The 24685-nt window shown below is 41.6% G+C and overlaps 1 protein-coding gene across 2 annotated transcripts in view; it reads left to right on the plus strand.

The window, feature by feature from the left end:
* Positions 1 to 24685, plus strand: part of MGAT5 (alpha-1,6-mannosylglycoprotein 6-beta-N-acetylglucosaminyltransferase) — an 863195-nt gene that overhangs the window by 803707 nt on the left and 34803 nt on the right. For both annotated transcript variants that reach the window (XM_078682019.1, XM_078682020.1), the window contains exon 16: positions 6657 to 6814. In XM_078682019.1, the coding sequence (XP_078538145.1) occupies positions 6657 to 6814 (158 nt within the window). The remainder of the gene's footprint in view (positions 1 to 6656; positions 6815 to 24685) is intronic.

The raw sequence follows: 24685 nt of genomic DNA on the forward strand, positions 1-24685 counted from the left end.
TTTAACCCTCGGCCACCTTGGAATAGTAAATATTACCAAAAAAATGGAAACTACATCATACTTTTCCACATGCTCTCTTTGTTTTGTGCTTGCGGTTCTGTTTTTGGCAAAATCATCTTTTTTTCTCCATTCTGGTGAAAAGCATTGAGAAAGCCTATAAGTCTGCACAGGCAAAGTCAAACGTCAAGACCTTTTGGCTTTGCCAATGTTGGTTATAGTGGGCATCACCAGTGAGACTTGGCAGCCTTGGCTTCTTTTGCAGAGGGATTCTATTGCTCAATGAGGGGAAAAGTGTGACCAGAGGAATTTATGAAGGCCGCTTACTTTACTCCGTACTGTAGAGCTGGCATGATAACTCAGTGGGTTGCTTGCTCGCCATTGAAACATGCAATAATCTACAGGTGACAAGGTTCAAAGCCTGGTGTAGCCTTCCATACATCCAAGGCTGGTAATTTGAGTATCACTTATTTGGCAAATGCCTTTTATTTACAACACTTAAACAGGTGTGTGAAGTACAATAGAAAAACAAATTACTATTGTTATGTTATTATTATTGTCTTTTATATTTATTACGAGAACGCAGCACTTAACTTATTGGTTGTCAGTGCACATTGTCTTTCATTGCTTTGTGCTATATGGTGTCTTGTAAAATTCTGCCTGCCATGTTGAGTACTCATACCACTTAAGGATGTGTACGTGCTGTTGCTCTACTGAATGACTCCTGATTTAGGGGTCCTGTAAGCTATATGCAGACATTAATACTATCTGCAGCCATTAAGCCCTCTCTAAGTGCACTTTTAAAACCCAACTACCAAAGTTATTTTGGGATGTTATCAATGGGATTGCATATTTTCTTAAAAACAAGGTGAAATATGAGTATGTGACTCATGTATTTGATTACCACTGACTTAGTCTCTTCGATGTGTGTTAGACCTGTCCGCCTTATAGTGATCTTTCCCCAAACGGTTTGCCTTTGCCCATAACGTTTTGCTAAAATTAGTTTTTGTTTTTGTACACCTTACCTCTGCTAACCAGTGCTAAATGTACCTGTGTTCTATCCTTTAACCACGGTAAAATTGGTTTATACCTAATGGCCACATTTAATTTACTTATACGTCCCTGTAGAATGGTACACCATACACTCAGGGTCTGTTAATTAAATGTTGCTTGTGGTCCTGCATTATCTAAACTGCAAACTAGACTTTGCTATATAACATCCTTACTACACTTTAGACTCCACTTGTATTCCGTTCATAATACTTTATTCGATATAAATATCATTAAAGTACAAACATACATGCATTATGACAAGGAAAAATGAAGAATAGAAAGGGACAATTTATAGCTATTTCATCCTATTAAAAACACATTAAAAGACAATAAAAAGCGAATATATAGAAGTTAAAATCAAGGTATTTACAACATCCTCTCAGTTATTAGCGGAAGTGCACATACAAGGATTCAGTTCCTACAGGCTCTAAACATTTTTTTTTTAGTTTAACAACTTGGAGCGGGTAAACCAAGCACTTGACAGATATTTAGCAACTCCACATACGACAACTAAAGAGCTACTGTCAGTTACGAGGATGCGGAGAGCAACTCTAAAATCTCTGACCCCTAGCATCAAGCATACCGGTTTCAACCATTTTGCTCTCGCATTCTTGTATGCTTTACATCCAAACAAGAAATGCAGTAAGGATTCATTTTTACATGGGCAGCATGGACAGGAGCCATCTGTGGCCCACCTTCCTTTCCAGCCCTCCACAAATTTGTTGAGTGGAAGTGTCCCGTATCTCATTTTTAGAAAAATGGCTCTATCTTTGGATTTTTGAATAAAATCTAAGAGGGGTTCAAACCTCATAATGGGCTTATACTCTAGGAATTGAGCGGTTAGGGCTCCCCATTTTGTATTCCTGAGTTCCTCAGTCTGGACCCACTCCCAGTAAATCTTCTTAACTACTTGTTTTGGCGGAGGGGACTGTGTAGTCCAAAATTTCGCCAATCCAAGCTTTGTGACCATCTGTTTAAGTTTGGTTAGCCACTGGATCTTATTCGCACCATTTAGTGCAAAAAGTTTGTCCAATGCCAGAGCGTAATTTGCTAGTTCTGGGGTCCTCCGCAGGCGCACCCAGAACAGCGACGAACTATATCAGATATTGGACGTTTGCCCATATCGTGAAGTAGAGGTTTCAAGGCGGTGGAGATGGGGAGAGAAACTAAATCCCTTAAAAACTTATTTTCTGCTCTAGTCAGATCTATTATGTTTTCACTACCCCAGAGTTCAGATCCATAAACTGCAGAAGCCAGTGCTTTTCCTTCGTAAACTGCAAGCGCAGGGGCAATAGGCCTGCATGCAGACATGCGCTGGCTCCTCAGAATGGCACCAGACACTCTCTTCAGATTTATTAACATCTTGGAAATATGGGAGTCCCATTTCATTTTGTTGTTCAACCTAATTCACAGGTAGTCAAAATTCTCCACCACTTCCAGTGATATACCATCAAGAATAATGTTAATTTTGTTTGCCTTCTTTGAAGGGGGCAGGACCATTAACTTAGTTTTAGATGTGTTGATGGTCAGCCCACGTTCCTCACAGAACAAACTGAATCTATTCAGCAGTTTCTGGAGTCCGAAGGAGTTTTAGAAAGCAAGAGCGTATCGTCTGCGAAGAGGTGTGGGTGTTTTTTCTCCCGCCAGGACCGGGGCATTGACCTCCCTCAAATGGTCTACCACCCCATTGACAAAGAGGGAGAACAATGTCTGGGCCATCACACAGCCCTGGCGTACTCCTCGTTCCACAGGTACTTTCTCAGTTAGCTGACCCTGCCTGCCCCATCTAATCTTGGCATAAATATCTTGGTGGAGTTTGGCTGTAAACTCTAGTAGGTACCGCGGGAACCCCATGTCCAGCAGCACCCTCCAGAGTTTATTGCGGGACACCAGATCGAAAGCACTCTTTAAATCAATAAAAGCCAGGTATAGGTTCCCCTTCTTGATGGTTACAGTTTTCCAATATGTTGCCCAGAACCTAAATACCTGGTCCATTGTGCCCATGCTCTTTCGGAAACCCGCCTGGAAGTGGGACAAGATATTCCCCCCCTCTAACCACGTGTTTACTCTATTTATAATGACCCTGCCAACTATTTTTTGAATAGCATCAATTAAGCTGATTGGCCTATAATTTGCAGGGTCCTCCCTGTCGCCCTTTTTGTAGATTGTCACAACTTCAGCCCCCTTCCATGAATCTGGAACAGGGTAACCATGGAGGATTAGATTCATTAGTGGGGTGATGTAGTCAGACCACAGTTTGGGATCGTGCAAATAAAGGTCACCTGGTAGGCCATCAGGGCCAGCGGCTTTAGAGGGGACGATAGTCCTGATTGCCTCAAAACCTTCCTGGGCTTTAAAGGACGCTGTTGATGCTTGCTCCTCAGTAGAGAGGGCATCCAATGGTTCTCTCCATGATTGACAATTCTCCTCTTCTACGCAATATAGACTAGAGAAGTGGGAGTGCCATTGCTGCTCAGTTATATGATTGGGGAGTGGCTCTGCTTCTTTCCTATCGTACTTATTTAACAGAGACCAAAACTGGGTAGAATTCTTCAAAGTGGCAGCGTCCTTAAGCTGCTGCCAATAATCTTCCTCCCATTACTTCTTTGCGTTAGTGATGCAGACTTTATAATCCCTTCTGGCCATCCGCACAGCGGTAGGATCATTATTCCTGATTGCATTTGCTATAGCCTGCCTCTTTATTCTACATCCTGGAGTGTACCAGGGTGTGCCTGCTTTTACCCTCTAGCATACACATCAAATAGATCCATTGAGCTACCACATTGGGGGGCCTTAACAGTAATGTGAAGTATGTCCTGAGAGGACAAGGCACATTCACTGTCCAGTTCCGGGCCACGCTAATCCATACCAACAAACCTCCTGATGGACGGCCCCTTCCTGTACTAGAGGCAGGGATAAAGTGAGTGGAATAACCACACTTATACAGAGGGGATATGCTCCAGGTTTCCTGGAACATGCAGATGTCAAAACTGTCTACAAAAGCATTCCAATCTGGGTTTATCATATTTTTTTGAAGCCCCGCTATGTTCCAGGAAAGTAGTTTGATGGTATTTTTATTTATAATTACGACCCTCTCTGTGTTAACCACTTCAGATGTTATTCTTTCTTCTACTATTGAGTGGCGATTCGGGGCTTTAGCCACTTCCATATTCTTGTCTACCCCATGAGAGGCAACCTTATCATTGGGCTCATCATTAAGTTCCCTAGCTATCATATCAGGCGGTCTTGTGGTAAGATTGAGCTGGTACTTATATTTGTCCAGGGTATGCATATGGGAAAAATTATCCAAGTCAATATCCTCTGCTAAAATTAGTTTTTGTTTTTGTACACCTTACCTCTGCTAACCAGTGCTAAATGTACCTGTGTTCTATCCTTTAACCACGGTAAAATTGGTTTATACCTAATGGCCACATTTAATTTACTTATACGTCCCTGTAGAATGGTACACCATACACTCAGGGTCTGTTAATTAAATGTTGCTTGTGGTCCTGCATTATCTAAACTAGACTTTGCAATATAACCTCCTTACTACACTTTAGACTCCACTTGTATTGCATATGTCACCCCTCTTAGGTAGCCCATAGGGCAGGGTGCATTGCAGTTAAAAGGTTGGACTTGTACTTTTAACTTTTGCATGTTGTGGTATTGAAAAACTCCTAAATTAGTTTTCCACTACTTTGAGACCTACCTCTCCCATAGGATAACATTGGGTTGCCTTATTGCATCTAATAAGCCCTACCCTTTGATTGGGAACATCTTTAATGGTAAAGCCAGATTTTAAGTTACAATATTGAAAATGGCACTTTTAGAAAATTGCCATTTATCTGCCCCAGTTATTTGGTGTCTGCAGACTATCTTAGGTCACATGACTGGGTGTAGTTGGCAATTGGACTTTGTTTATTCCTCCCAGACAGCCACACAATAGAGGTATTAGGTGTGCCTGGATGGGCCATCAGCTGGCAGTGTGGGGGTGGAGCTGGGTGCAGCATCACTTGCAGCTGAATAGGCTGCTCTCAGCCTTCACACAACGTACTTGTCGCTTGCCAGAACAGGGGAGTCAAAAAGGTCAAGCACTTTAAATGGAATTCTCTAGAAGCATCTTCTACTTCAAAGGAGGCATTGGGTATAAAAATGGAACCCTCAGACACCCTCTTCAGTTTAATTACTGGATCTGCAGAAGGACTCTGAGGACCGCCTGCTGCTGTGGACTCTACAACACTGTTTTGCTGCACCTGGAAGGACTGCTTTGCTTCTGCACCTGGAAGGACTGCTTTGCTTCCTGGAGACTGCCTTGAACCTTTGGAGGCTTGCCCTGCTGCTTGAGCCCTGTTTCTTCACTTGAACACAGGCCTACCAGAGTGACGCCAAGGCCTAGTTAGCTGGCCTCCTGATCAGAGCCTCAGGGACAGAAAAGGCTCCAAACGTCCTAATTCAGGACTTGGACCCAGCCCAACTGAGTTATACCCCCTCCCCCCCCCAATCCCCTCAAAGTGGTGCCCTTCCAGTCACAAACCCTTGGTGGTAGCGCTAAAGGTACCACAATTCAAAACTATGGACTTGAAAAATCCAAGGCTTGATACTTAGAAAATATTTGGCTAAAAACTGCTCTGAGAACCGAGAGAAGACTGGCACCAAACTGCTCGTATGCCTGCCCAAGGTGCATCACCGGTCGTTCTGACTTAGTTGCAGATCCTGCTGCAATCTTCTCCGCAGCAGCAAATCCTGTTCAGAGGTCCTTTGTCGAAGGGGTATCCGGACTCGTGTAACTCTCATTGGTTGCAGCCTCATCCCACTGGAGATTTTATACTTCCAAAAAAGAGACTAAGCCCGAACGTAGAAATCTTCTCTGGGACATTGTCCAGCAGCTCCCCAATGATGATGCTCCTTCCTCGGACACCACCTACAGCCTTGCCCCGCTGAAATTAACCTTCTCACAGCATTTTTTTTTACGGAATTTCAATAAAGTCCGAAGGTAAGTGCCGATCAGGCCCAATCCATTCTTTGTGTCTGATAGTTGGCCATATTTTTCAACTTTGACCTGGTCTCACACAAATAGATGTCCGTGGTTGGCACTTTGATTTTTTAGATGCTAGTTTGTACCTTAAACTTTAAAAATACTTAACCTCAGTTCTATTGATTGGATTTTTATCAATTTAGTGTCAAATCCTTTATTAAAATTGACTCTGTTTCCAAATTGTTTTTTTATTGTTGTATTTTCACTTTATTTCGGTTTGTATGCTACATAAATACTTTACACATTGTCTCGAGGTTAAGCCTGACATTTTGTGCCAAGCTACCGGAGGGTTAAGCACAGGTTAATGTAGTGTCTTTTCGGTCCCCTCTTACTGGGTTTGTGGCTTTTTCCCTCCATCCAATCAACAGCCCAATTCCTCACAATACGCTGCTAAGAAAGGCAGCAGCTGATGCATTTTGTATTTTTCATCATTTCTGTATTGTGTTATGTGCGGTGGTGTAAAGGGATCATAATAAAAGAGCAGACGGAGTAGTAGAATAACAGTATTGGAAAGAAGTTGTATATAGTAAAGGTATAAAGGATACCAATCTAATTATTTCTTACATTCCAGGATTTTTGCCATGGTCAAGTCATGTGGCCACCATTGAGTGCTCTTCAGGTTAAAATGGCAGAACATGGGAAATCGTGTAAACAAGTATGCCAAGAAAACCACCTAGTATGCGAGCCATCATTTTTCCAGCACTTAAATAAGGACAAGGACCTCCTGAAGTAAGTGAAAGATTGTCCATATTTGTATGGTTTGTGTAAAGATAAGGGGCCTGCACACCGTATTGATAATGTAAAATGTATATCATTTCAAGACTTTTTAACCTTTGTTGACTTCATGAACAATCAGAATACACTTTGAGTTATGGAAAAGTAATTCATTGAAAGCAGACCTCTCCTTTGGATTTGGTCAATTATAACTCGAAGGCACAGGAAAATGGCATTGGATAAAAATTTAAGCTAGGGTGTCTGCTGAGTGGTTAAGAGGAGAGAAAGGCATGTTATGTGTGATGACTGTAGTTTTAAGTTACCATTTGCAAGATTCAAGTTTATTAAGTTATATGTTCGTAATTGACTTGAATAGGGTTATCAATTTCTAATGACTATAAGAAAAGCTTTGAAAATACATTAGGGTAATGGTAAAAATTCCTAAAAAATCAATTTTCTCAGATCTGCTTAAAAATGTATTCGCAACTATACATTGTAGTTCCTTACATTCTGTTGCTAAGGGAGTAGATATAATAGCACTGTAAGCAAATACAAGGCCTGGCACTCCTCAAGGACCTAATCCATTATGGCTGCACTCCAATTCCTGAGCAATTCTCTATCAGAATTATGATATTCTCAGGCTTTCTAAGACCCTTTGTGTGGGAGACTAACTCAAATATTTCAATTTTTTGTCATCGTAATTGATAAGGGAGCAAACTCAGCATTATTTCTGCTGGAGGTCCACATCTCACTGAAGCCATTAAAGTATAGCTACCAGCACACCCTGTGACTTTACGATGCCGTGGGTGGTTAGGCCACTCCTTATTTTGCAGTTTCCCATGTATATATATTCAGAGTCATCTCAGGTTATGAGAAAGTAAAATGGCCCATTTCAAGACCAGATTTAAAGAGCACCTAAAGAGGCTGTTCATACAAGAGACTTAGCGAGGTAAGTAATTTATTGTGTTCTATAATTAAAACCATTTACAGTAAGAAAAGTGATTGTGCTCAGGGCTTAGTGCTGGATGCGCCTGGTGTGACAATTTTTGACGCCCTCCCCATGACCACCTACTTGGATTCCCTCACTTCCACTAGGCAAAAGTGCCCCTCTTCTCTCCATAGCCCCAGCCTCACATATATTTTATTTGTTTTAAAGCACCAAAAAAAAAAAAACTTTTTAGCAACATTAGGAATAGATAATGAAAGACTGGGGGGGAAAACTCAAAGTCCTAACCTATTTTATGCACTTTGCCTGCAGTTATTTGATGATAGTTCATTGTGCTATATTAGGGTTCAAGCTTATATACTGTGGTAAAAACAGAATCTTGTGACAAAAGTGGTAATCCATTCCGCTGTCCACATAAAATACAGATATGTGATCTGCACAGTACGTATTCTTGTCAGCAGGCATATTAACCCTCTGCTCTCCTTTATGGCGAGTGAAAAGTGCCCCTATACAAAACTCTAAACCTTCTCTCTAGCTGAAACATTAATAACACGAGTCCTTGTTACATTTGTATTGCTTGGTGAAAGCAGGACAGAAAAGGAACTATTCATAATGTGTATTTAAATCGACACAGCACAGTCCCTCCCCTCCCCCCCCCAAGGTCAGCACCCCCATCACCACATCAGCTCCCAGTGCAGCCGCACCGGTTGCAGCGCCCAAAAGCCGGCCCTTATTGTGCTCAGTAGTTTCCGTGGTCCGTTTACACAGACACCATTCTCTACCGCTATTTGAGGTCTGTTCCAAAGTCCCTTCAAATTGCAATATCAGAGATGTTCTGTTGAATCCAAACTAAAGTCCCAGTAAGATTGTCTTTGTCGTTTGTCAGTGTTTATAGTATAGAGAGGTTTCTGTATTTATGCATTGATTCCAGTCATGATAGTAGAACGCCATATTTATATTTTTCTTGATCTGAAGTTTGAGTCTGTTTTTTTTCTCCAAGTACCTAGTGCCCATACGGGGTAGTATAGATGTTTGCTGCCTATAAGGTATTTTCTTATTCCTGGCTACAGTTCTTCCTTTATAATGCCTTTCATTGTAGAAGAATCTGTAAAATAAGAGTCACAGTAATAATTGTACAAGGGTATAAAATGTAAGCCCTGTAACTCAATGAAACCTAGTTCTAGTCTTAGCCAACAGAGGAGGTGATGATCTTGGATTGAAAGATTGTCGTACGAATTTCATGAATAGTGAGTCCATGTTAATCAATTATTTGTTTCATGAAATGTATTGCAATTTATAGAAGAACTGGAAGTTTTTGGTTTTTAAAACCATGATTGTTCAACCAACTACCTCCATAGGTTTTCACAAATCACCTGATATCTTGAACTATTGCTGTTGCTCTATATTTCATATTTTCCTTATGGAGAGTCCAGTTTAGTTTTTCATCAATTTCTAGATCAAGATAAGTATATTGTGGCACTGGGTGCCTAATTCACAAACAGCGCGTTGTAGTATGCTTTGTAGTACTACAAAATATACTGCAAAATGTGAGTTTTACTTAGACTTATGTGTGCAAACTTCTCTGCCCTGACTGAAGAAACTCCACACCTTATTTTTATGGGTTCCTTAAAAGCACCTGTTTGGAGGTTCTGGCAATGAGGGGCCATGACTATACAAGCCTCATGGTGTTTGTCAGCGCAGGTTGGGAACCTTCATGCTATTGAGCTAGCTAGACCTGATTCTAAACCTGCATTTGTGGCACTCTAGTAAATAAGAAGGTCTGTGTGGAAGGTCTCAATATGGGTGAAAAGCTAAGCATTGCCCAAACCTATGACAAAATGTAGACCCGATTATCTGTTGAGCCAGCTGAAGATCCCAAAAGCATGTGCCTCAGTGAGAGTAGACTACTCCAGTGGCCTAAGCAGTAAGAATATCATTGTTAAGGCTATCGTTGACTTTGGTCAGACCGTAGACCCCTTTCTAGAGGGAAAGGTGTGGCACAGAGGCCAGATCAGCTGACTCCGGAGCTCAGAGTTTACCGTTCGAACCCTGGCTCCAGCAACCGCTTAACTCAGCATCGTGAGACTCTAGGCAATAGCTGACTAAATCTCCCTGACGGCCCCCAGAGCCTTGAAACCCTTAAGGGTTTGAACTTTGCAAATAGGAATTATTTATTTATTTATTCTTATGTCTGCACTGTGCCATCGCACCATCTCCTAATTAAAGTCAATTCAAGTTCACCCTCTCACTACTATCTGTGAACTGCTGAAACTACATTTGAAACCATCTCTTACACCACATTTCTTGAAACTGCCCCCAGAGTACTCATTACAGGCTGCTTTCAGAAGTTCCACATAAGATGAAATCTGTTGGCAAACCTGTCAGACAGGTCTATGACCTACATATCGTTCGAGAAGATCATGTCAAGGAAGTCCAACACATTTTTGTCATCGCTTTGTCCAAAGTTAAGTATTTAAGACCCAACCCTGGAAACTCACACCAGCCACCTGGATTACATGGCTTCACAGTCATAAACTCATCCACTGTATCAACAAAAATCTCCTTATATTCAGAGTTCTGAGCCTGAATTGACTTATTGGCAATACAAATATTAATAGTCTGTAAATAATGTCAACCATCCAGGGATTCCCCCTAAAGTCATCAGTGGAAACAAGGGCAATGAGGAAAGACAAGACTCAAAAATATACCCTAGCATACACAAGTTTCTGGTAGTAGTCACAAGATCCAACCAATCCACCAATCGGGGTTTCCCCTAAAGTCATCAGTGGAAACGAGGTGAATGAGGAAAGACAAGACTCAAATATATAACCTAGCATACACAAGTTTCTAGTAGTATTCACAAGATTCAACCAATGAGGGATCCCCCTAAAGTCATCAGTGGAAACAAGGTCAATGAGAAAAGACCAATCCAATCCAAACAAACTTTATTCGACAAATAGTCATAACAGCACATAAAAACATGAGGAAAGACAAGACTCAAATGTATTAGCAGTCACATGATACATTTCTCACAACTAACACCAGCAGGTGTCCAGCTGACCTCATGAGAACAAAAGAACTGTCTTTGGCGTTAATAAAAATGTAAACAGTTTTCAGCTGAGCAAGCTTCCTTTATTCTCATACCTTGAGAGTCGAAACGCAAAGCACCTTAATGCCGAAAATGGGCACTTCCTGTTGGCTATGATAGCCTGAGCCCATGCCAGAATCCTGGAAGGGGGCTGAGATAGTCCCCATTTATAAAAAGGGCAATGGGAGGATCCTGCAAACTACAGGCATATAAGCCTGATGGATATTATCCAAAAGGTGTTTGCAAAACAAATCTTGGCTAAGTTAAACAATCGGATGATAGATGAAATCATTCTTCACCCTTCCAGTCGGGCTTCAGACAGAAAATAAGCACAATCGATCAAGTCTTCAGACTTTTAAGCATAGCCTGGAAGTATACTAAGCTAAAACAGACACATTTATATGTGGCTTTCATTGATTTGAAAGCAGCTTTCGATTATATTCCAAGAGATCTTTTATGGAAATCTTTAAAAGACCAGGGCGTGCCAGAGGAGATTTTAAATCAAATTATAAGACTTCATGATAGAAATTACGCCAAGGTACGATGGGGTGCAGGAGGGGAATTAACATATGAAATTCCGATCAGGTGAGGTGTGTGTCAGGGCTGTGTCCTGGCGCCAACTCTTTTCTTATTATATGTTAACGATATGGTTGAGCACCTGCAATTAGCCTCGCATGGTTCACCTAAACATGGAGGCACTCCTATCTGTGCCCTTACATTTGCGGACGATACAATTCTATTGTTCCAAACACCCAGGGGTTTACAAAATCTACTCAATAGCCTTAATAACTATTGCAAATTAAAAGGTCTCGAGATAAACACTAATAAAACCAAATACATGGCTATTAAACCACACAAAAACTTCCAAAAACGATTAGCTTTGAATGGGGTGCCCCTGGAGTGTGTTTCCAACTTTGTATACCTAGGCGTTACACTAGATTCAAAGCTCTCATGAAAGCCATAAATAAATAAGCCAAAAACAATTTTAAAGCAAAACTCTATTCTCATTGTGAAGAAACAATATCTGACTGTGTCAAAGGCCATCACTTGCTCTGGAAGTATATAAATCCAGAGCCCAATCCGCCATCCTCTATGGAGCTGAGCTATGGGGGTGGTGAACATCGCCAACCTCTAACTGTAGGGGAAAACAAAATCTTGAGAATGTTCACGTGTCTCCCCAAAAATACCCCCATAATCCCACTTACATACGACATTGGGATAAAAAGGCTGGAACATCTTGCTGTATGGAGGTTGTTGGCATATTGGGTCAGAATTTGGTCAACTGTGGAATTAGAGACCTACAACCCTGATTGAGTTATTGGAATTGGACGAACATGTTACTTTTCCCTGGTTGGCCCATATTCATAAATGGCTCCGTGATTTAGGTCTAAACAGGTATTGGGTAAATCCAAGCCTGCTGATTCCTGAATCAAAGAGAAAGATCAAGTATATTTTTGGGAATTTTCTCTTGCACAAAGTCACTACCCAATTCTTTTTTTAGTTCAAAGAAAAGTTTATTAAGAGAAACAAGTAGTGGCAGTACAATAAATAAAGAGAATACAGCAGGTAATGTATGAATAAGAACTGAGCACATCATTAAAAATCGTGATAAGGTAAAATGGGGGAAAGGGCCAAGAAAGAAAGGAAGGATAGGGAAAAGAAAAAGGGAAGGGAGAGAGCTATGAGGCTAAAACTCTAAAAATTACAATCATTGAGGCTATACAACAGTAGAAGCAATGCGCAAATATGCAGATAAATAAACATTAGTGAATAAGAAGGAACAAAAGGTTATTCAAGGGGGTTTCGAAACTTCTTGTTGAATTGGGGATAGAGGAAAGGAGCGCTTGGCACAAGCATCTAGGTAAAGGGTGATGGGAAGCCATAACGCAAGTCTTTTCGGTGCTAGGGAAGTGGGATAAACAAATGCAGTATCTAATCTATGATTGTAACATACATTGAACCACCAAGCTTTAAAAGTAATGCCCTTGGAGTCTTTCCAGTTAACAGTAATCTGCTGAAACGCAACAGCCAATAACAAATCAACGATATGAACATTTGCTTCAACATCAATCCAAGAAGAGGAAAGTGAACCAAGGAAAATGTCAGTGATAGAAAAGGGGATGGAGGTTTGGAAAATAGAATTGATTTGAGTCCAGACTTTAGTCCAGAAAGCATGCGTGAGAGGACATGTGAAAATCATATGAAAAAGTGTAGCATTAGGGTTGGAGCAAGACCAGCAGAGGTCCGGAGTCAGGGAAAACGTTGGTGGAGGAGAGATGGTGTGTAAAGAAGTCGATTGTAAAGGAAAAAAAGTGTTTGCGTGAGAGAGGCTGCTCTGGAAGATTTGCGAATTTTAGTCCATATCTTGTCCCAAAGAGACGTGGACCAGGAGACATTTAGATCAGATTCCCATTGCTCCTCAACTTTGGATTTAGGCCTAGGTGATGGAGGATTGTAAAAGGAATGGTATATGGAAGACGCTGATGGATTGGAGCGTAGACGGGTGTGCAGAGAAGAGACGGGAGTATTAGTGGTTACAATCGAATTAGAGGTAGAGAGAGAATCATAGGCAGACATAACTGCATTTTTGAGTAGGGTGTACTTGTGAGCAAAGGAGGCAGGAAGAGAGAAGAGGCGACTAAGAATTGGAAAAGGTATGAAGGCAGATCCAGTGAAAAGTTGGGAGACCCAGATTAAGCCACGCTGTCGCCAAGTTTTCCAATAAAAGGGTTTCAATTTAATAAGAATGCTGTTATTATACCAAATCGTGGTAGCAAGAAGCTCTGGAATAGAAGAGGGAGGAGCCGGAGTAATGGCTAAAAGTACTCAGCAAAGGTAAAAGGAGAAAGAGAAAGACGCTCGAGTTCAGCCCATAGAGGAAGAGGATCAGCAGGATCTGTAAGCCAAACGGCTGCTTGCTTCAGGAGGAAGGCTTTATGGTAGGCAGGAAAATTTGGGAAGTTAACCCCGCCCTCCGATTTGGGGAAGCGAAGGCGTGATAAGGACATACGCGGTTTCTTTCCAGACCATAAAAATACGGAGAGTATGGAGTTAATTTTAGTGAAAAATTTGGTAGGGATGGAAATCGGTAAATTAGAAATTGTGTATAGGACGATTGGGGAGAGCATCATCTTAATGGTGTCGAGACGGCCCCACCAAGAAAGGTATAGGGGGTGCCATCTAGAAGTAAGGTCAGACAGTTTTTGAGAGCATTTAGTAAGGCATAACGAGACAGTATCTGAAACGGAAGGAGTAATGTATAAACCGAGATATTTGATATGAACCGGACTCCAAGTGAAATTGGATGCAGCAAAATCGGGCTTAAAGGTGAATTTGGTGAGAGGCAGGATTTCGCACTTATCGCTATTAAGTTTATAACCAGAGAGGTGGGAATAGGTATGAACTTCATCGAGGAAAGCAGGAATGGAGACAGACGGATTTGAAAGGAAAAGTAAAATGTCATCTGCATAAGCAGCGACTTTAATTTGCGAGTGAGCAAGAGGGAATCCATGAATGCTCGGGTTTTGACGTATTCTGGATAAGAAAGGTTCCAGGGCAAGATTAAAGAGAAATGGGGAGAGAGGACAGCCTTGTCGAACGCCTCTACCGAGGCGAAAAAATGAAGAAATGAGACCATTAGCACAAACCGCTGCTCTAGGATTTGCATAAAGGAGGGAGATGAGGGAGATGAAATGAGGGCCAAATCCAAACCATTTTAGCACGGAAAAAAGAAATGGCCATTCTACCCTGTCAAATGCCTTCTCGGCGTCCAAGGCAATGGCAGCCAAGGAGCTATTGAATCGTGAGGACTTAGATAGAACATTGAAGAGGAGTCTGGTATTGTCGGAAATGAAACGACCCTTAACAAATCCAGATTGTTCGGGGCCAAGGAGATCTGGGAGAAAAGGATGGAGCCTAATGGCTAAGGATTTAGCATATATTTTGTAGTCAATGTTAACAAGGGAAATTGGTCTGTAATTCTTGCAATGTTGAGGATCCTTACCCTCTTTCGGTATGATGCAGATGTAAGCATCCGAAAAAGTACCTAAGGAGGCATCGTTGGTCTGGAAGGAATCAAGAAGGCGGAACAATTTGGGTAGTAAAAGGTTGGCAAAGTGTTGGTAAAATTTGACGGTGAAGCCATCTGGACCGGGAGCCTTATCTTTTTTAAGTGAATGGAGTGCAGTGCGAAGTTCGTGAATGGTAAGGGGAGTCTCAAGGGAGGACAAATCAACAGGAAAGGAGGGAGGAGGATGTATGCTGGATAAGAAATTGGAAATAGAGTGGTCAGAAGGTTGAGTGCCAGAAGAGTAAAGCGTAGAGTAGAAGTGAGAAAATACCTCCAGGATGTCAGCATCTTTATGTTGCAATATTGAATTGACATCAAAAACAGACTCAACATTCAACTTATTTTGTTTGACTTTTAAATAATTGGCAAGAATTTTCCCCGCCTTATTTTTCCCACCATAAAATTTCGAACTGGATTTCAGGAGGTATAGGGAGGCATCATCAGTGGATTGTTTATTATAGTTCATTTTCGCAGTAATAAGAGCTGTCAAAGTCTCCTGAGTATGAGAGGTATAGTAGGAGTGCTCAAGGGTTTTAATCTGAGATAAAAGATCATGAGTGCGTTGGCGAGCAAGTTTACGTTTTGCCGCAACATGTCTGAGGATAAAGTCTCTGGCTGCTGCTTTGAAAGCGTCCCAGACAGTGTGAGTAGGCAAGGATGGAGTCTCATTAATAACAAAAAATTCATTAGTAAATTCAATAAAGGAGGCGGTAAATTTGGGATCAGTGAGGAGGGTATTATTGAAGCGCCACCTTTTAGGACCATTGGATTTAGGTAAAAAATCAACGTTGATGAGGACAGGGGCGTGATCGTAGAATACAATGGGACCAATCTCAGCTTGGGTGAGGGATTGGGAAATATGGTGAGAAAGAAATATGTAGTCAAGACGGGATTGGGAGTGATGGACCGGGGAGTAGAACGTAAATTCTTTGTCTGTTGGGTGACAAAGTCGCCATGCATCAATTAATTTGTGTTGGGAGATGGCGTGGGTAAAAAGCTTATGGGATTTATTAGGAACAAAGGAAGATTTGGAGCGTCTATCCAAAAAGGGGTCTAATGGTAGATTACAATCACCTGCTAAAATGAAATTATCATCAATACAATCAGTGATACGAGAGGCAAACGCATTCCAAAAAATAGGACTTCCACCTGCAGGGGCATAGACATTAAGCAAAGAAAAAGGGACACCTTTAGAAGAAAGTTTGACAAATAACCATCTGCCCTCAGGGTCAAAGTCAGAATGTAGCACTGAATGAGTGAAAGATTTCCTAATTAACAAAACAACACCATTTCTTTTGCCATCGCCAGGGGCGGAAAAAACCTTACCCACCCATCCTCTTTGGAGCTTAGCAGCCTCACTATCAGATAGATGGGTTTCCTGTAAAAAGGCAATGTCAACATTGAATTTAGCTAAATGAGAAAGTATCTTTTGCCTCTTAATGGGCGAATGTAAACCTTTAACGTTCCAAGAAACAATACGGACTGACATCAAGAAGAAGGGAAAAGGGATAGTGCAGAACAAAGGTGAGAGTAAGCCTCATAAAATGCGAGAGGAGAAAAATGAAAAAAGGAGTAGAAGGAGGGTGGTGTAAGGAAGAAAATAGTCAGAGAAGTGCTAAAAGGGGATAGCATGAGATAGAAAAATTCAAGGAGGAGAGAAGAGAATCGTATCGGGAAAGCAGGAAAAAATTGTGCATAAGAGGAAACAGTAAAGGGAGGAGTTGGCATGGTAGAAGTTATAGATAGGATGTAAAAATGGCCTAAAAAGGAGGATAAAGGAAATAGAGATGGTGTCTGAAGGAAAATGAGAAAGAAGGATAGAAAAAGAAGAAGAATGAGAAAAGACAATCGGCTAATAGGAGAGGAAACTGAGAAGAAAAATGGAAAGCAAAGCAGGAGCGATCTAAAGAAGATTAATCTCAGAAGAACCAGTAATAACAGATAAACAGTGAAGACAAAAGCTAGCTGAAAAGTAGGGATCATGTCAACAATGGAGGAAGAAAACATGGGGTAGTACTTACAAAAAATGATGAGGGATGGGTGTTCAAGAGCAGGAAACAGAAGGGAAGGAGTGGAGACGAGAGGAGGGGGGAAAGGCCAACCAACGGAGGACAAGCAAACGGGGTCACGGGACGTCCCACCGGAGAGACATGACGGCACACAACGAGATGATCTGTGAGAAAAAGAAAACAGTGAGATTAGAACAAGCAAACGACTAAATAACAGGAAAAAAGCGTTAGATTAAACAATTGGAGAACAAGAATAAGCCAGCACGAGCTGAGACCGATAAGGTCATGTAATAACTGAGGAATCTGTGGAAGAAATATCATAACGTTAGAAGAACAACAAAATATCATAAATAGCAGGAAAGACCAGAAATACTAGCAACAGAGTCATGGCGGAAAGGAAGAAGAAGGGCCAGAGAATTCCATATCAGCTGGACCACAGGAATTGAGGAAACTGCGGAGTCGGAGAGGATCTTCAAAAGTCATTGTCTTGTTGTTATAAGTAACTTTGAATAAACAAGGGTGAAAAAGTCCATATTTGGCTCCAATGGACCGCAGTTCTGCTCTCATGTCAAGAAATGCTTTGCGACGAGAGGCAGTAGCTTTGGCGTAATCCTGGGCAATAAACAAGGTGGAATCCGACCATTTCAAATGAGGTATTGCTTTAGCCGCGAAAAGAACCTTCAGCAGATCTGTATACTCAAGAAAGTACATTATGACGCCTCTTGGCTTTGTCTCAGGAGAAATATTGGAAGGAGCTCTACCAAGCCTGTGTGCGCGTTGAATGTTGAGAGGTGCCTTCAGGAAGATGGAGGAGCTTGGGCAAGAAGGACTTGAAAAAGGCAATGGCATCATTCCCCTCGCAACCTTCCTTCAGGCCGTAAAGACGCAGGTTATTGCGCCTATTCCTGTTTTCAAGGTCCTCCACCTGCTTCTGGAGAGTGGAGAGCCTCACATCCATATGTACTGATTTGGTAGCGGCTTCCTGGAGAGAGGACACAGTCTTTTCCACATTAGAGACCCTGGTATCCATTAACGACCAATTGTCAGTTAGTACTTGCAGCTTTGAGTTGGTCTCCTCCATAAATGGGCGCAGTGCTCGTATTTCCTCAAGAAGGAGTTCCATGGAGATAGCTGTCGGTGACTTTGGGGGCGACGGAGGATTATGTTTCACCCTCTTAGGAGTGGTTTTCGCTCCTGGCAGGGGGAGGGTGTCCATGTTGAGAGAAGAGTCGCAACTGGAGGGGCCTGCAGAGGCTTCTAATTGAGCCAACGCAGTAAATAACTTTGAGTTTTTAACGAAGTTGCGTTTAGGGGTCTTGCCAGGACCCTCCGCCATGGAAGCGACAATGAAAGGAAACCTCCAATAATGAATAGAGCAGATATACAGCACAAGAATGAGAAAAACCCAGCAGAGTCAGTTATAGGAGGAGGTGGAGTGAAATCCAACACAAGTCAAGAACAATTGAGAAGAAACGGTCGCATTCCGAGCAATATTAAGTGAATAGCAGAGGTGGCAGATCAACAAAGCAGTAGAAAGTTCAAAATGGCCACCAAAGCTGAGGAGAGTGCTGGAAATCGAATAAAAATGAAAAAAAATGATTCCAGAAGAAAAAGAAAGTCACCTGGCTATGTATTCATGAAGCGCCGTCATTTCCTGCAATTATGGGATGTTTCCATGAGCTGTGCTCGTTGCTACAGATGACGACGTGTCAGGCGCGCTCCTGAGACAGGCGCCGGCTGAGGCATCAAGATGGCGGTCGCGGCAGTGGCAGAGCCGCGACCGAAGCAAAACGGAAGCTGCCGGGCAGGGATGAGGAGCCGGTTAGCAGCGTGTGGCTATTCAGGCGTGCGAGGTATTCCGCTATCGTTTGCAGGTAGGCATGTCGGCAGGGGAAGGCTGGAACCGCCGAATATCCCCGGTGGAGACGGAGCCTCACCCCGATGCGGCCATCCGTCACGGGCGCTTAGCCACGCCCCCCTCACTATCCAATTCTTGTCTTTTAAAATGACCCAGAGCTTCGAGCTCTTCCTAGATGAAATTGAACCGCAACTAGCAAAGACACTTTATATGAAATTCAGATACAATATACTTCAGTTAAACATTTACAGCTAAATGGGCAAAGTCTCAACTGAAATTAAGGGACCCCAAATGTACATTATGCTCATTAGGTGCAAACAAAGATATCGGACATGTGTTATTCTTCAGTACAGCTTATGTAACCCTCAGACGTAAATGGATTAAGCCATTGTGTAAAACGCTAACTACTAGAAGCTATTTAGAGACGTTTAGAATATTAACATCAGATAGCTCTCAATTTATCGTATTCCGCCAGTTACATAAGGAAAAAGAAAGGGCAACATTTAAAAAAATGTTAATGTACACACACTATACACATTGCTGCACTTATTGCTCGCTTATCCAATAATTGAATTAATGGTACAGCATATGTTGGGATAAAGGGAAATAGTATTAATGTTTTTATTGTGAACTAGGCTAGGACGTAATTATTTTATCATAATTGTTAATTAACCCGGGTGCAGTTATGGGCTAATGGAACAGGCCCTGTGTATTTACAATAATTTTAGTTGAATTATGATCTTTTTACCATGTTAAATATGGGAAATTCCAATTGTTTACATTTTTTGCACTTTAGTTTTTATTGAAAACTGTTCTTAATGCTTGTGCTAGTTGGAAAATTATTACAATGTTTTTAAAGATGTGTTCGAAATGATTTAATGATTCTTTGAATCGAATTGAAGAGATCTTGGATTGATAGCCTGAGCAAGAAACAGCTCGCAGTTACTCTGATGCATTACAAGTTTATCACAGCTACGTCTCCCTAATCACCAAATTACTAAATCTTCCCATTCTTAGAGACTGCCCTGAGACCTTCATTGGAAAATTGAAAACAGCTGTACTTGTGACTGGGAGCAGTACTAGAAGATATTTTTCTCAAAATACTTGGCTTGAAAACAGAAACATCTGTCACATTTTTGATTTAATCAGGTTCACAGTTGACAGAAAACTTATATTTCATAGTTAAAACAACGGAACTATTATGTAGCAATCAAATATTCTTCAAAGAATCTTTCAACAACCTGTTCATGTATCAGTGCAGCATGTGCCCTAGAACCCAGACAAAACAGGCCTGATTGGTACATAGCAGAATAGCAGGCACATTGTCAGAGAGCATCTGTGTTGGGTGGCTGAATCCTCACATAGCTGAGTACAAGCCTGGCAGTCTAGAGACCTTTGTGCTGTGGCTTGTGGGATAAAGAAGCTCGACTCTCCTGCTAGGAGAGGTGCTGCCTAACTGTGGGAAGTTCTACATAAGGTCTATTTCACTGAAAAGCTGCATAGAGAATGACCCAAGGCATCAACATGACCTAGGATGCTTTAGATCGCTGCTGTTGATCTGTTCCGGAAGAAATGGGTCGTGGACCTGCGTAGACACTTATCAGTTCTTTTTACTGACCTGTAAATAAAAACTAGTGTCTTATCTTTAAAAAAAAAAAATAGCTCTCACTCGACATTAAGTTGGTAAAGTGTTCTTTACTGTGCATGCTATATCTGTGTTTTAACCCATTCTGCCTCCTAGGGTAATCCTCTTCTGCTCAACCCTGCTACCCCTTGAGATTCAATTCCATAAAGGGACCTGCAGCCAGATTCATCAAAGGAAAATCGGCTCGCAAAAGGCCAGATTCTGAGAATCTGGCCCTTTGCGAGCGCTATTTTTGCATTTGGGATTCATTATCCCAAATGCAAAAATCGCAATTCTAGAAATCGCTAAATTGCGATTAATTGCGATTAAGGAATCTCAATTAGAGATTCCTTAAATCCAATTCATGACCTATTTTAAAATTGCGAATTCGCAATCTGAGGCCGCTATTTACCGCGAAGTCTAACTACGTGGTAAATAGCAAAAACTTTGACAAATGCACTAAAGTGCATTTTTCAAAGTTTCATGTAGCGCAAACACATGCCCTAAGGGCATGTGTGTGCGCAACATATGTGCACACATCAATTTCAGGGGTGCAACAGGGTATCCTTTGGACACCCCTGCACCCTTGAAATCGCAATTTCAATTTGAGAATCGCTAATTGCGATTAGCAAATTGAGATTGTCTTCCCATTCATTCCTATGGGCCTCTAGGCCCATAGGAGTGAATGGGGAGATATTCCTTAATTGCGACTCGCAATTTGTGAGTCGCAATTAAGGAATTAGTAGAAATGGCTATTTATTTAGTGATTTCTTGATGAATAGCATTTTGCTATTCCTTAATAGCGAATCGGTAATTTTCATTATTAAGGAATTGCAAATTTGTTTGTTGATGAATCTGGGGGTAAGTTCGTTGTCCAATTAGGGTGCAATGGTATTGTTGGCCAGGGAAAACAATTGTTTATTCGAAAACAGATTTGTTCATATAATTTACCCTAAATCATCATATAAAGGATTCACTAAATGCATTCACATTTTTGGTGTACAAGTTAAATACAAAGGTAGCCTACATGCACCCTTGATTAACTTCATTGAAAATAGTAAAAACAGAAAAAACGTTGTATAGTCTCCTTTATTGATGTTTATCAAGCAGTCTAATGTGTTTCTATGTATGCATTGAATCAAATAAACTAATTCTGGGTCTACCCTTTTGTTTGAGGTAATGGACCATAATTTCTCTAACCTAACATTGGAAAATGCAATTATCGTATGTGCACAAACAATTAAGAGGTGCAGGTCCAGCTTGAAATCGTACTGATTCACTTAAATAGCCTTCTTGCAAATCATTGATAATTCCCTTCATAGTCTGAGCAAAGGGAAAATCATTATTTTTGAATCTGCTAGACCTATGAGTATCCTTCAATACTATTGAAAATGACTTCCCTATACTCACATTACATAACTGCATTGGTTTTGTCCGAAAAGTGTTAGACTGATTAACATTATTTTGTGGACCTTTGGTCATCATCATCTGACAAAGTCAGAGATAAGGATGTCTCTTACCAGTTGAAGGTCTCATCTTCCTCTTATATCAGTCTTGTTGCCATCAGTTTCAAAAATATACAGTCTTGGATGACTGATCATCTCAAATTCACCCTGAAGAAAATAGATTTTCTTTCACCCTATGTTGTGTGACTTATATCCTTGAGTGACTCGATCCTACTAACATGTAAGACTGCTCCCCTTTGCTAATCAAAAGTGCTAAATTCTTGGGTTAACTCTTGATTCCAGCTCAATTTCCAGAAGTAAATCCACGCCATGGCCAGCTGTGCCAATTCCAAATTAGGTTAAACCTTTCTGCCCAGAGCACAACTCTAAAGATGTGATTTGAGCGCTGTCCTTTCCGGACCGAATCAGGTAAAGGCCATACTTAATGGCATCCCTACAATCCACCTTGCTCCTCTCAGAGCCTCCATGCATTATGCAGCTCATTTGGCCACTAGGAGCTGTAAGTACAATCACATCACCCTTTTTCTATAATTCCCTAGTTGACGTCCGAGTGAAGGGACACTATCTTAAAAGGTTACATGCACAGTACATAAACGGCTTCACTATGATCATTCCTTTTAACTGATGAATAAGCTTAAGGTGTCTGAAGGCTTAAATCAACTCTATACCTCAGTCTTCCTTGTAACCCCTCTGTTCACAAGAAATGCACCCTGAACTAATCCTTCTCATGGTATCCACTCATGATTTAAGCATAAAGTGCCAGCTCATTCTATCAAACGCCTTCTCAACATCATTTATTATGGCTGCAAGAGAAGCTTTACATGCAGGGTTTTACTAAGAACATTAAGAAACAATCGAGCATTATCTGATATAAGTCTCCCTTTAATACATCCTGATCCTGATTGTTCTTTCCCAATATGATTTTGTTATTTATTTTTTAATTTTTAATTTTTAATTTTGGCGGTTTTGTATAAAGCGAGCGCTTTACAGATCAAATATAGGTAATGGCATATAAACACATATAAATATAAATACAGTGGATTATGTGAATACAGTACTGGCAACAATTAGAGATTAGCACATAGCTGCAGTAGTGTATAGGACAATTTCAAGTGAATTTAGACCTGAGAATCGATTTCACTTCTTTTTTGAAAAAGGCCGCAAATGGGTTAAGTCTTGTTTCTGGAGGTAGAGTGTTCCATATCCAGGGGGCCATTCCTGAGAAGGTACGATTGTAAGTTTTTTTCTTGGAGAAAAGTTGTGATTTCAGTAGAAGGTTGTTGGAGCTCCTGGTAGACCTGTTGCCGCCTTATAGCACTAGTTTCTCCGCTAGGTATCTCTGGGTTATGTGATGAAGTGCCTTATGTGTCATACAGGCGATTTTTATCTGGATTCTGGCCTCAAAAGGTAGCCAGTTAAGGGCCTGAAGGTCAGGGGAAATGTGGCAGTTGCGTTTGGTGCCTTTGACGAGTCTGGCGGCTGTATTGATAGAGGCTCTGAGAGGAGCGGTCGTTGATTTGGGTAGACCACAGAGTGCGACACTCCCATAGTCCACTCTGGGAATTACTAGAGATTGAACTGCCTGTTTGAAGTCATTTGCGGGTATGAAGGGTTTCAGTTTTCTTAATGTGTTCATCTGAAAATTTGCACCCTTTGTTGCAGCGCTGATGTGTTTCAGCATGTTTAGTTTATTATCTAGGGTTATTCCCAGAGATTTAGCGGAATCAGCAATGAGAGGTTGACCGTCTAGTGCGGTTAGGTGCTCCATCCACTCGCGGATTATTGGTGTTTGGTTGGGAGGGGCGATTAAGAGGAATTCTGTTTTTAGTGTGTTTAGTTTTAAATGGTTCTTAGCTTGCCAGTTCTGTGTATCTTGGAACGTTGAGTTAAGGGACTTGATGTCTTCAAGAGATTGGACCTTATTGTAGAGTTGTGTATCGTCTGCGTACATGTGATAATGGATATTTGTGGAGTTGAGGAGCTCTGTGAGTGATTCCATAAACAGATTGAAGAGTGTTGGGGAGAGGGAAGATCCCTGAGGTACTCCCAAAGTGACAGGGGTGGAATTAGATAATGAATGGTTGGTCTTGAATCTTTGTGTCTTGTTTTGGAGGAAAGAGGTGAACCAGTTTAACCCCTCCCATGCTCATGACGAGGTCAGCTCGTGATGAGCCACGGTGGCGTCTGCTCATGACGAGCTCAGCTCATCATAATGGTCATAACGCTCGCACGCGGGGCTAATTCCCCCACTGTGCTGAACGTTCTGAAGAAACGGATGTGGCCGTGACTAGCTCAGCTCGTCATGAGCACACGGCCACCGTGGCTTATGACGAGCTGAGCTCGTCATGAGCACCGGGGAACTGTGCGCACCCCCCAGCACAGCGGGGGAATTAGCCCTGCAGGTAAGGGGTTAATACTGTTCCAGATCGCCCCATTCTATGCTTCAGGAGGTCCAGTAGATTTTCGTGTTTTACTGTATCGAAGGCTGAGGAAAGGTCAAGGAGGATTAGCAGGCAGGCTTTGTTTGGATCCAGTATTTGTAGTGCGTCATCAATTATGTGGGTCATGGCTGATTCAGTGCTGTGTCCTGATCGAAAGCCTGATTGGAATTGGTCTAGTAGGTTGAAGCGGTCTATGTGGATACTAAGCTGCGTGTGGACACATTTTTCGAGAAGTTAGGCGAGGGTCGAGATGTTGGATATTGAGTGATATTGGATATTGGGTGATAGTTATTCAAGTCAGATGGGTTCGCTGATACTTTCTTAAGGATGGGGGATACCTGACCAGCTTTGAGGATGTCAGGGATGGTTCCTTGCATGAGGGAGG

Source organism: Lissotriton helveticus, chromosome 3_1 (genome assembly GCF_964261635.1).
Source record: "Lissotriton helveticus chromosome 3_1, aLisHel1.1, whole genome shotgun sequence".
In the NCBI taxonomy this organism is placed as follows: domain Eukaryota; kingdom Metazoa; phylum Chordata; class Amphibia; order Caudata; family Salamandridae; genus Lissotriton; species Lissotriton helveticus.